General features: G+C 32.6%; 2 protein-coding genes across 3 annotated transcripts; one reads left to right on the forward strand and one right to left on the reverse strand.

The window, feature by feature from the left end:
- Positions 1-1,237: 1,237 nt before the first annotated feature.
- On the forward strand, positions 1,238-3,881 carry LOC122578026 (short coiled-coil protein B). 2 transcript variants are annotated; one of them, XM_043749886.1, is made up of 4 exons: positions 1,244-1,617; positions 2,074-2,193; positions 2,266-2,352; positions 2,442-3,881. In XM_043749886.1, the coding sequence occupies exons 1-4, from the start codon at positions 1,545-1,547 to the stop codon at positions 2,582-2,584; spliced, it is 423 nt and encodes a 140-aa protein (XP_043605821.1). In that variant the 5' UTR covers positions 1,244-1,544; the 3' UTR covers positions 2,585-3,881. The 2 variants fall into 2 exon arrangements, with proteins under 2 accessions (XP_043605812.1, XP_043605821.1); XM_043749877.1 differs by having other exon boundaries at positions 1,238-1,617; positions 2,074-2,352.
- On the reverse strand, positions 3,876-10,848 carry LOC122578022 (fibroblast growth factor 1-like). Its single transcript, XM_043749863.1, has 5 exons — positions 10,504-10,848; positions 8,227-8,475; positions 4,784-4,968; positions 4,538-4,641; positions 3,876-4,301 (listed from the first exon to the last, which is right to left on the reverse strand). Exons 2-5 carry the CDS (start codon positions 8,442-8,444, stop codon positions 4,113-4,115), a joined length of 696 nt encoding a protein of 231 aa, XP_043605798.1. The 5' UTR covers positions 8,445-8,475; positions 10,504-10,848; the 3' UTR covers positions 3,876-4,112.
- Between the last annotated feature and the right edge of the window lie 1,886 nt (positions 10,849-12,734).

A 12,734-nucleotide genomic window follows, 5' to 3' on the forward strand; every position in this document is an offset into this window, starting at 1 on the left:
TACTGCACGCAATACTAGACTACTATACAAAATTCGCATCATATACGCGAAAATGAATGATTCGGTTGACCCACAAAAATTCTTGGAAACGAAATACTGGATCAGCTTCTTGTTATTACTGACTTTAAGTGATTCTCATTCGATTCTTTATAAAATGAAAATTTACAGTTCTTTTGAAAATAAAACTACATATATATAATATTAAAGTAATAATTGTTCTTGTAAATATTGTGATATTTTATTTAATATGAAATTTATGTTACAGAGAATGTATAATGTATAGAGGATAACTAATTTAAAGAAAAATCGAATCATATGCAGTGAGAACCATTACCTGTATCTGTTCCTTATATCTCTTAAAATATGGTGATCATATTTCATTAAAACAAGTAGTCTTGATATTTTAAAAAGTACAATTGCAATTTTGGAATAAAACAGTTGAAATCTATAAAATGGAGGATTATTATAAACTCTCAAGAAACTTGTATTACCTCAGTGTATATTAATAATGTCAACTGTAATAACAGAATAATCTTGAAACCTGAACATTCTACATTTTCACTACCTCATATTATCGTAGATCAAGCTTATATTATGTGTTTATGTTTCATAATTATGCAATTAGGAAATCTAAGATGCCACAATTGCTGAGCCTCGAAATTTGAGCTTACACTTCTCTTGCTGTAATTATCCGATCTTAAAATTAGAAGTCAGAACGTTTTTGTTAAATTTTCAAAGTGCATTTTTAATTTTCAATTCATCTGTCTATTCATGCATATTTGTAATCTATGTTCTTCTGTCTCAATTAATCAGCATATCTACCGTCGAAAAGTTCGGAGTGTAGTATTCTCGTCCATTTGTTGTTTGTATAGAACTATAGGGGCGCTATATTATTACTCTACTTCTCTCAGTCAATCTTTTCCACATATACCTAGGCTCTAAATATAAAAATATCATATTAATAAAATCCTCTTACTAAAATCTTTATAGATTCCTATTTTACATCGAAACCCTCAAGCATTTACGATCATTCTACAATAAAACTTTATTTATAATCAATAACTCAATGATATCACAATATATAATCAAAAAATAACATTTAAAATATTTCTTCCAAGCAAATATTCTTATAATACCTTCTAAAATAATGAAAACACATGAAAATCCATTTTCCTTATTCAGATGGTAATTCCCACGGTATTATCCATGTATTATCACATAGAATAGTAGGACTCGGCGCCTGTAGGTGTCATCAAGAAAGCAAATGGCGAGCAAGAGCAGTGTCAAATGACATTAAGTCGTTGAATCATCTAGAAGTTGAATCGATATTTTCAAGAATTTAGTTAGTAAACTTTTCGATCGCACGATTTGTCACTTAGGGCATAACGATCGATCATATCTTGTATCTTTTTCAACAAACGTGGCAACGGTCTCGTGTGGGTTTCCCGTGGAAATCGATAAACTTCAAGGGTCAAACGTTGTACTTGCGCGCAGGTTTGCCTGGAAGTGTGTTATTTCTCTCGTAGAGCATCCTACGCGTCAAGATGTCCACGTCGATGACAGACAAGCTTCTGGATGACATGAACAGCATACCGCTGGCAGACGATGATCCACAAGGTAGGGAACTCGTGCCCATGTCTTTGACCCAATTCTCTTAATTCCAATCATCGCATCTTTTTTATAACCTGTCCTTAGTTTTTTCTTAGCGTTCCATGAAATATTTAAACACTGACCTTAGACGGAATCTCGTTACTTCAGCTTTTAAATCGACGTTCTAATGACAAGAAAATTTATAAAATTGTGGTAAATTGTTAAATGTATAGTTTATTGGCTAATGCAACTAATTGATTTTCGAGTATTTACATACGTGTTGATTCTTGATAAAATGCGAGGTATTTCTGGAATTTTTGGGGCACACAATCCGTGTACTGTTCATATATGAAAAATTCTATTATTTATTATATATATATAAAAATTGTGAAATTGTTATCATCCAAGCGATTAAGAAAATTTAATTTCTGTTATATTTGCATTATACAAGATAACAGTTAGAATTATTGTTTCTATATACAGTGATAATTCCCGAAGAAGAAATTTTGGACAATAGCTGCCACATATCTGATGCACTTGGCAGTGGACACAGCATGGATTCTATACCATCTACATTTACAAATGGAAGTTGTAGTCCTAACAGTAAGTTTCAAATAGTTTACACTCTACTATTTCACAAAATATCATTAAGCACTCAAGATTATGTGACTGTAGGTTTAGATCCTGATATAAGCCCAGATGAGCAAGAAGAAAAGGCAAGGTTGATTGCTCAAGTGCTTGAACTTCAGAACACGTTAGATGGTAAATAAATTTCGAATGTGGTCTTTAATTCTTACATTTACGTTTAATTTACTTAATACGATTTTCTAAAATATCTTTTTACTGCTCAGATTTATCCCAGAGAGTAGATAGCGTAAAGGAGGAAAACCTGAAGTTGAGAAGTGAAAATCAAGTGCTGAGCCAGTATATTGAGAATTTAATGTCAGCATCGAGTGTTTTTCAATCTACGAGCCCCAACACCAAAAAGAAGTGAATTCACGTTGTCATCTTAGATAACAAATATCGAAGAAACAGGGATCTTAAAATAATGTGATCTTTAATCCTCTATGAAGAGTATGTACACGCGTTTACACTTATAACTGCCTTATTTCACGAGAAGAAGATACAATTATTGTAGATATAAGAATTCTCAAAACAGTGTTTATTTATAGTCTGTTTAGTATATTCTGCTTATTTCATATTTACACGTTTCATTAATGCGTGTACATACTGTTTATAGAGAAACTCATTTGTGAGCAAAAATTCGCCCGTTTTTTCTTCAAGCGCATATTCGAATCGAATTTGAATTTCGAATTCACGATCCAAATCCGTAGGTCGAGGAATTCATTGTTCAATTTTTTCTTTTTTTAGTCATCGCATACGCTTTTTGCTTAAAAAACGCTTACGCATTTGTTACTTACTACCAAAGAATTCCATTTTGTATTTCGTGCAATGTCGTATGTATTTGAAGAATCTCAGTTGTCATGACCTAATCTCTTATTGTAAGTATGAAAGTTTATATGAAAGATTGAAATGTGCAATTTGAATGATTGAAATCAAACAATATTCCAGACTTATAATTAAGTATCAGTTTCTTGATTTTTTCTGGTGTAAGATTCGTTTTCAGTATTAAATCGCAATCGTTAAAGTTAGTTATCGCTTTTTCGCGTATTTGATACTTATAAATAAGAATGCAAGGGTTATAAATGTTTGTAGTTACCGTATTTAATCAAACACCAACATTTTTTAATTCGAGCTTTCGCTTAAGGGTTTTGACATACGTGTATGCAATGTATGTAGATGTACAAAAGAGATAAGAAATAATTATATATATACAATTACATATAGATATAAATATATATATATATATATATATATATATATATTATGTATACATATATATAGTATATATTATATACATTATTATATATATTATATACTAATGTATAGTATAATAGTATATATATATTACATATGATTATATAATATATTAATATAAATTAACGTTCGTGTAAATGCTGCGAGCACAGTGTACATTTTAATCACTAATTTAACTGACTGATTGAAAACGATCGACACTTTGCCTGCAGCATGTTCGATCAACGATTACTACTGCAACTGAGAAAGAAAAAAGATAAGGAAAAAATAATAAAGAAAAAGAAATGTACTGCATTTTAAAACTGCAACTTGCGATGAAGTTTCAGTTGGAGGGCACAAGCAGAATGCACAATCTCAAATTATTTCATTGTTGAGTAACATAGTGTTATAATAAACATTATATTCTATTGGAAGGCAACGAGATTATTTATTTCCCATAAAAAGTGTGTAATTGATTTTTTGATGTCGAACGTGATTTCCGTTGTTAGTAAAAAATTACATAAATTCGTTAAAAAGATTTTTTAAAGTTCGCTATGATGCATCATGATTGATTTAATGTAACATTTACTGTCTTTTTCTTTGTTTAGGATTCACATAATTGTTACGAATTAATTTAGTACAGAAATATAAAATATTCGTAGAAATTAATCTTGTCGTATTGCTAGGAATTGTATCGATTTTTGGCCCCAACTTGTTTTTGGTCCTGGCTTTGCACGTCCGTTTTTCTTTATTCCTATCCACCATCCCTGATTCGCGTATTTTCGTGATCGAAAAGCATCGTAGGAACCGACGTTCCATTGCTCCCATTCTGTGTTATCTTTGTTTGCGCTTAGCTGAAATAAATTAATAACAATTATTTGAAACGACTAGCCCCCCATCATTATTCACGTAGATTTCAAATCATATTTATTATTTGATATAATCAAAACAAATTTACATTAATTTCAAAAATACAAATTCTACATTATAAGATACATAAAAATAATGAAACATAATAACTTTTCAACCAATTTCTAGAGATTTAATTATTTTACTCACTACACCTAGTAATAAAAATCCGCGACCTTACCTCACCATATAAACGTCCCTTCTTATTGAAAGCCAAATAAAGACTAGTTTCAAGACTTTGTATTCGAATCACTCCAAATGATACCGGTATAATGTGAAGCAAAGCTAGAAATTAGTAGAAAGAAGAAATTTAAAAAGACTGCTTTCTTCATTCACACTGCAGTTTTTAATGATTATGATAATAAAGTGAATCAATGAGGTTTTTATAGTATATAGAATTTTTATTTTTATTTTTCGTTGTAGTTACCATGTGGTTCGTTTGTGGCACTCAAACCTCGAACACGACCAGAGTTCGAAACAGCAAGATGGTATCCGGTTCGACAGAACAATTTGATTACCAAACAATTGTACACAGGATTTTGTGCCGGTTTCCTGGGATCCCATATTACGTAAGGCGGTCGTTTAACCGATTCCGTGATGTAATGCGGAGTTCTGTAAAGGAGAATACAATATTTAGAATCTCCAAATACACATCGGCCGTCTATAAATGTAAATACCAAGTCTACAAATATACACTTAATTTTAAATGTCAATCTTAGACAAGGAGATCCTCGAGACACTAGATAGAAATTTCTTTGAAGTTTTTAGTCATTGTAATATTTTTTAGTCACTGTCCTTCCTTCTATCTAGATGCACTCTCTTGCGAAGTTTCCAGAAATTAACATATTCATAGTAGGTAATATGGGTAAGGTAGGTAAGCTTTTTTTTATTATGACACGGAGCTTTATTCGGATCTTTAACTTTTATAGTTTCTGTAAAATCTATTATTTTAATACGTATTTTAATTTTTGTATTTTGACAAAACGATACGTAAAATAATTTATTTATATTTTCCAATAATGTTACGTTTACACAACTTTCATGTGCTATTTCATTGACCCGGTTAATATTTATTAATATCTTTATTATAAATAAGTTTCGATATATAAATTCATTTCTTATTTTTCGAATGAAAATAATATCGAAGAGAAAAAGATGACACTTCTTGACTATTGGAACAATAGCGACGAGAGTAGGGTAAGCTGTCATACGAAACAGATTTAATGCGAAATAACACCTCGGAACGCGCTATATTTATAACATATCACTACGTTTGGAAAAATGGGCCAATCGACTTCTCAGGTCAGTAAGCTTCGTGAATGAAGCGTGCTTCGTTACACCGTAGACGTTTTCCAACCCCGTTAATTTTAAACAGATGCTCGAGGGGAAGGAACGCAATACCAATAGACTTTATTCGACAAGCAATGCATCAACCGATGATAATCAAGCTAATGGTACCAATAATGAAACGTGAAAAATACAAAGTGGATCACGAAATTAGGGTAGATTATACATGCAGTGGCTAACAAAAGTATTCGAACATTTTACGAATATATTATGCGTGTTACAAAAAACATTTTGAAATTTCATTAGTGATGAAACACGATTATCATGAGTGCATTAGGAAACTGTAAAACGAATTTCAAAATGTGTGTGTATACAAAAGTTACAATATGTTATTGCAAAATATAAAATTCAGCGAATGATTTGTGCATGATCCTAATTAATGCAAAAAATAAAAAAAAGATGTAAAATACTGTCTAATAATGAAATATAGGTCAACAATTCTAAGCGTACTGCTCCCACGATGAAATGAAATAGTTTCTTCGTTTAAAATTCATCAATTTAAAAATTATTACGTCTTGACATTGCGCGAACACGCCCCCGTTAATTACACGTAGAATGTGTACTATGATCTATTTGTTGAAACTCGAGCGCACACGGTCATAAACGTCGATCCTAATTTTGCGTTTCACGTCGTGCGTGTGCTTTAATGCAATTCATGCGGAATTGCAGGCTGGTCGGTTCGTCAGTTGCCACGGTGCTCGAATACTGGTAATAATATAACATGAACCGTACCTACTCCCTATACCTAGTGACCCTGCAACAATATAGAGCAGAAAGTAAATCGAATCAAGTGATCAATGAATACATATCGCGTATCATGTTGTACGGTGTCTGCTACAGTTCTTCATGCATATTCTAATTTCAAGGTCTACCATGTTCTCATCTTCAAACAGTGATTTCGCGTATCATCTTACGCGATTATTACGTAATTATTTTAGGTTACCGAATCATTCAATTTAAGATCATCGCATATAGAGATCTCGATTGACCCCCTACGTTCCAATTTTTTTTATAAAACCTCATCAAATTCAACAGATACAAAATAATATATTACTATACATATAATTTGCGTTCGTTAATCTTAATATTTTTCCGTCCATATAAATTTACTAGTAACTTCAACCTGTAGCCGGCGATTTTTGGTAGAAAGTTTCAAGTTCATAAACTTTACGTAAAGGGTCACCTAGCGTGTGACACTGACGTGGTGTCACGAAAATATTGAACTTGAAGATTTGAAACTAAAGTTAAAATTCAACTTAAATTTCTTTATAAACACAAACCTAAATACAAACCTATCTTTATCAAATGAAAATCATAATATGCGCTATATGGTTGAATTTCGCGCCATTCGTTCAATGAGAAGAATATCCTTACCATATACGTACATTCTAACACGTGTAATAGTATTTCAAACAACAGATTGTTTTTAATAAAAATACCTCGTCGTTTAATTAACTATTGAATTAATCCCCGTTTAACGATCTATAAAGTAGAGCGTCAGAAAGATTGATAAATTTAAAGCGACTTTACGACGGTACGGAGCGGAAAATAAATCTCGTTAGGTGATCGATGAACTCATTACGGTTTCTTGTGCAACAACGTCCACATCCCCTTGACTTTTGTTTACCGTAATAATCATCCTTCCATTTGGTACAAGAATTAGACAGCTTTGTGACAATATTCACTGACCCTCTTCTCCACGCAATAAACTGATTAATTTCACCTTCGAGATCCGAAAACGTTCCAAAACGATCGAAGGGGAAAGCCATAATATGAATAATAGGAAATTTTAAACTGTTAACTTCGCAGTACGCTAGGTGGAGAATTAATCGATTCAAGTGATTAATGAACGTTTATTGTAGATGGACGTTAAAAGGAAATTATGTCTGTAGACTTATTGTTGCTAGTTTGCAACCCGCTCGCAGAAGAATCCGCTGTAAAATATGCATCAACCCTTTCATCAATGTCAAAAATTCATGCATCGCTGTACAAATTGTTACGTTAATGCGGATAATCGAGCAGAAATGTACGATTTTGGTCGATCAGTTTCGTTAAATCGCGAAGAAGAGAAAATTTAGAGTAGCGATATTAAAGAATTTTAGAAAATTTCGTAATACAATGTAGCAACTGCAAGCACTAATATTTTAAAATCTTGTTCATAAAATAGAAATAAAACTTAATATAGAAAAACAATATAGTGCAGCAATTACAAACACCAATTTTTTTTTAAATCTTGTTCTTATTCTAATTTTGTTTCATGAATAAGATCACTGTAATTTGTGATCAATTATTAAATTATGTACTTGCAGAGAATTTCTAATTTTCATGTTTCTACAAAACATAATAATTTATAAGAGATTAGCTTTAATAGTAGACGATACTTTAATTAGGAATTTTCTTTGAACAAAGTCAGCTAATAATTAAAGTTTACCATCGAATTGTAACTCGATTAATGTCTATACAACGTAACGAAGATTCGATCTTATTCTCGGCTATCGACAGCTCGTAATTATCGGCAAATACCCGTTCTCGTCGAACTTCACTGTAGTGGTCGGATGTCTCCTGGTCTCCCTTTTCCTCCTGCGATCTCCATTGATCTCCTTTTCGTTCCCCGGCCCTTTCTCCTCGCAGATTGATAGATCGGAATCGTAGCTGTCGTCGCTGCAACTGTCATCAATGTCGCTGCATTCCTCATCGCATGTTGGTGCTTCTAAGTTTTCGTGAATCCAACGAAGACTCATCCTCTTGTAATAATTCTATTCCCTTGATTACCTTGATAATTTAAGAAAACAAATTTTATTAGTGTAAGTAGACAAGTTCAATTATTTTTCCTCGAATGAGGAAAACAATTAAAATGTTTATACCGTAATACACGATACGTCTACGTAGAATGATATTAAAATACAATGGAATTTCATAATAAACACTGTAAACATTTGAGAATCTAACGATGATTGATCCTCCTATGGTAATTCTGTCTCCTCTGTACTGTAATTTACAACTGACATGACCGAGGAAAACAAACTTTATTTGTGGATAGTAACGACCTTTTTGTGAACAATTCGAGGGCTGCATTTCACCTTTCGTGGGAAAAATATATTTTTTCGCTCAAAACTATGTTCCTTTAGTTTATTTGGAATTTATGATGTTACAGGACATAGGATATGAAAAATGGGTTTGTGAAAATTGTTAGTTTAATTTGGAACGTAGGAGAAAAGAGTAAAGTGTAGATCATTAAAAATCTGAAGTATTTAATTTATCTTAATTTAATATAAGTTTTGTAATTTCTAGATAAATTTTTTATTACGTTTAAACAATATAAAGATTGAGAGAGGATAAAATAAAGATGAGTATGGGACTAAACGTAAAATATAACGGAGAATAGTACGGTTCAGAATTAGCGGTAGTCTCGGTCTGTTAAAAGTTAAAACAACAGGTCGAATGAAAAACAAGCGTGAATAATACGAAGAAATTTACACCCACAAAAAGCCATTGAGACCTTACGTGATTCCAGATGGTTATAAACGTACTGTTAGTGTTCGACAAATAAAAAAGTATAAATATAGTTCCCAATTCATTTTATGCTTCGTTGAATCGGCGAAACAGACCATCGATTGATGGAAAATATAAATAGGAAAATCGTCGAAATTGATTATAGTTTATTGAATTTTTTATTTTTGTGGGAGTATCGTGAAAAACACTTCTGTTTGTAGTTTAATGAATAGAAAACTAACGGTGTTTCCGGTCTGGTAATGTCCAATTACGAGGATAAAGAAATAATAGTACGGATTGTGTACCACTCGATATGCTATCACTAATGTAACATAAATTAGTCATAGTATAAAAATAAATTAAAAACGTTGGTTAATGTCAATATTTCTTTACTTGGTATTCTTGGAAAATAAAATTTATTTAACTAATTTACTGAATTTACGAAACTAACGATTACAAAATGCTGGGAACGTTTCACTCGTTACATTCGATCTCGAAATTGTACGTGTTTTTCTACATAAAAAATTCACTTTCCAGTTTTGCAACACTCACTTTTCCTCGAGGTGAACCTGAATCTGATGAACAAATTTTTTACGCAAATCTTTTGTTACAATTCAAGCAATTCGAAAATGTTAGATCTCAATTCTACGTTTCTTAGTAGGGGATAGATACTATAATACATTGACGACTGATATTCATAACATCCAAGACAAACAGTTATGAGTTATATTATACTTAGATAATCTTGGTACAAGAAGCTACGCACGCGATGATCGTTCGAAACACTCGACCGTGTATATGATAATTCAGAGAATTAACATGAACATTTCAAAGGAATTATATTTCAAAGCTTAAAAAGAGTCAAAGGTTTAAACAATTCTGCATTCTTGACAAGAATGACTAATCTCACGATAATACGAAGCAAATTTTATTTCTTGACATGAAGTGCAGAGTCACGAGTTAAGAAATTCGAACAACTCTTCTGTCATATTGTCAATGTCAATTTCTCAATTTCATTATATGTACATATACTTATATGATCAGTGTTCAATTCTCGAGAAACAAATTACTTACTTCCATGAGTTCATTTATTCGAAGAAAATGGCACATACACACATAATAACAAATTCGAAAGTAAATTTTCAAAGTAGTTACATTTGTAACGTCATCACCTTCTTTTGCTTTCCAGTCTATAAAGTTGATTAATGTAGCTTCTGAACGATTGAAATTATTGTATAGGTGATAAACCAATGATTTGATAAAACAATTACATATAACGAAATCCCACGCACAATACAAACGTCTCACCTGTCTGAACGTCCGGATAACAAATAGCGGATCTCGGAAGCAAGTTTCACCTGGTGGATCTCACGGTGATCGGGATTCAAAACAAAAACGCGGTAGTAGCCGATCGACACAGACCTACGGGTTTCGCAACAGTAGAGCGTCAATTGAACAACTGTGGTCGCGGTTCCGTTTCACGAGGTCCACGGGCACATTGTTCGCGTAGTGCACGATTCACCGGCGTCGATGGATGTGCAGACGCACCAGAGCTCGCCTCCTACCTAGGTGCCTCCGCGTTTATCATACGACTGAGCCGTCTCTGCTCCGCGAACCTACGTCGGATAATACTGGATATGACGCCGGCCTATTGGTAGACGGGGTAGTCAGCGGTGGTCAGCAATTCGAAGTAGACTAAATTAAAAACGGGACACGCGGCCAAAATGCGAGCTCAACGAAACGAAAGATCTTTTGTCAGCTCCTCGCGAAATTCTGTAAACGAGACACCGCCGACGACGCCATTCGTCCAGATAACAATGTCTCATTGAATAGACACATTTTCGTATCCGTTTACTTTCGTTTCATTTTATCTACTAATACGTTTCATGTCACGCGAGACATTTCGTTTAAGCAATTTATTTTGATATCTTGATTAGGAAAAAGAAAGAAAATTATATGTGTTATTAAAATTATTCTTGCGCAATAATTTGCTGACTAATAATATCAATGAATTGACAAGTGAGAATTTTACGTCATATAGAATAACCAAATGACTTATAATTTGCTTGTAACATTTTACTTGTATTATCATCAAACTCTTCATGATGAGAAACAGAACATCTAGGTACATGCTTTATTTGCTCTTCTATGAAAAAATTTCTCAAGACGAGGTTACACTATTTCAAGGAGCACATATAACGATGGGAAAAATTCTTCTTCAAATCGCTTTTATACGAAGTTTCAAAGTCATTGATATTTTCTAAAATGAAACCCTATATTTTCTTATATAATTCATGAATGCACTTTCTCATTTTCTATGTAAAAGTATGAACACAATTTCGTGTCACAAAATCTACTGGAGTGTAGTGATCGAGAATTTGAAGGAATTTGTTGCGCAATAGACTTTAGCTGAACGTTCAGGATTCGGATTGCAATCTTCGCTTAAAAAAAATTTCCGAATGAGTATCGTATGCCTCGCTCCATATCGTGCTGTCGAAACCATGAAATAAAATATCTAGGAATTTTCGCTGTTATCATAGGAAAAACCAATCAAACTGACATATTTACGGTTCTCCGGGTTTCAATCAAATTATTTAAATTTCACAGTCTTTTTGGAGAATCTTTCAAACTTGAAGTTAAAATAAAATGATATAAATTATTTCTACGCTTTTATGAATCACAATCTACGACTGATACGTAAGTATAAATTTATATTATCATTACATAATATCTATCAACACCCACGTCACCATGATAATGATATAACGATTTTTTATATGTAACCTGCACATGTAAACGTACATTCTATATTCCTAGAAAATAATGGAAAATAAATAGAAAGGTAGAAATAGTTTGCTAAATATATGTCAATGAATATGTGGAATATAAAATTAATGATTGTTGTATAATGTGCGCATTATGTGTCATAACTAGATAACGTTACCTTTAAAATGCAACCAAGTCTGGTCTCTGGAACCTCGTCAACCGCTATAGGACATGCCATAGTTTCCTGACATGTAACAATGGTTGTGGTTGGAGTGAAACATATATGCATGTAACACGGCGAACGACCGCTACTTTTTCTGCAAAAGTTTCAACTAGATTATCGATGATCAAAGTTCAAAGCTACATAGTTACATAGGGCCTGTCTGGGATGAAGGTATCGTTATTTTATTTACTCGATACTTTTGCGTTGTTCTCTTCCGGCGGATTCTGATTTACCAATTTCGCATCACCCTCCACGCTTTTTCTTGTGGAAACGCGATTCAATTAGAGCAATGTATATTAGCTGCTAATGATTCAAAAACCAGTTTAAGAAGTTATGTTCATTTTTCTAAGAATTCACACTATATTGTTTAAAGGATTTTCTGCCAAGTGCATTCACAATCTTTTTCTGTTTTTTTTAAGCGTGTCTGGAAATCTTTCTAGGAATTCTAAGAATTTTGTAATGCTAGTCCTAATATTATTTGTATGAAGATCACAAGTGAAAGATACGATAATCTAGCAACTCTGGTTTTTTACAATCATATTATACTCTT

Source organism: Bombus pyrosoma, linkage group LG1 (assembly GCF_014825855.1).
Source record: "Bombus pyrosoma isolate SC7728 linkage group LG1, ASM1482585v1, whole genome shotgun sequence".
NCBI lineage: Eukaryota > Metazoa > Arthropoda > Insecta > Hymenoptera > Apidae > Bombus > Bombus pyrosoma.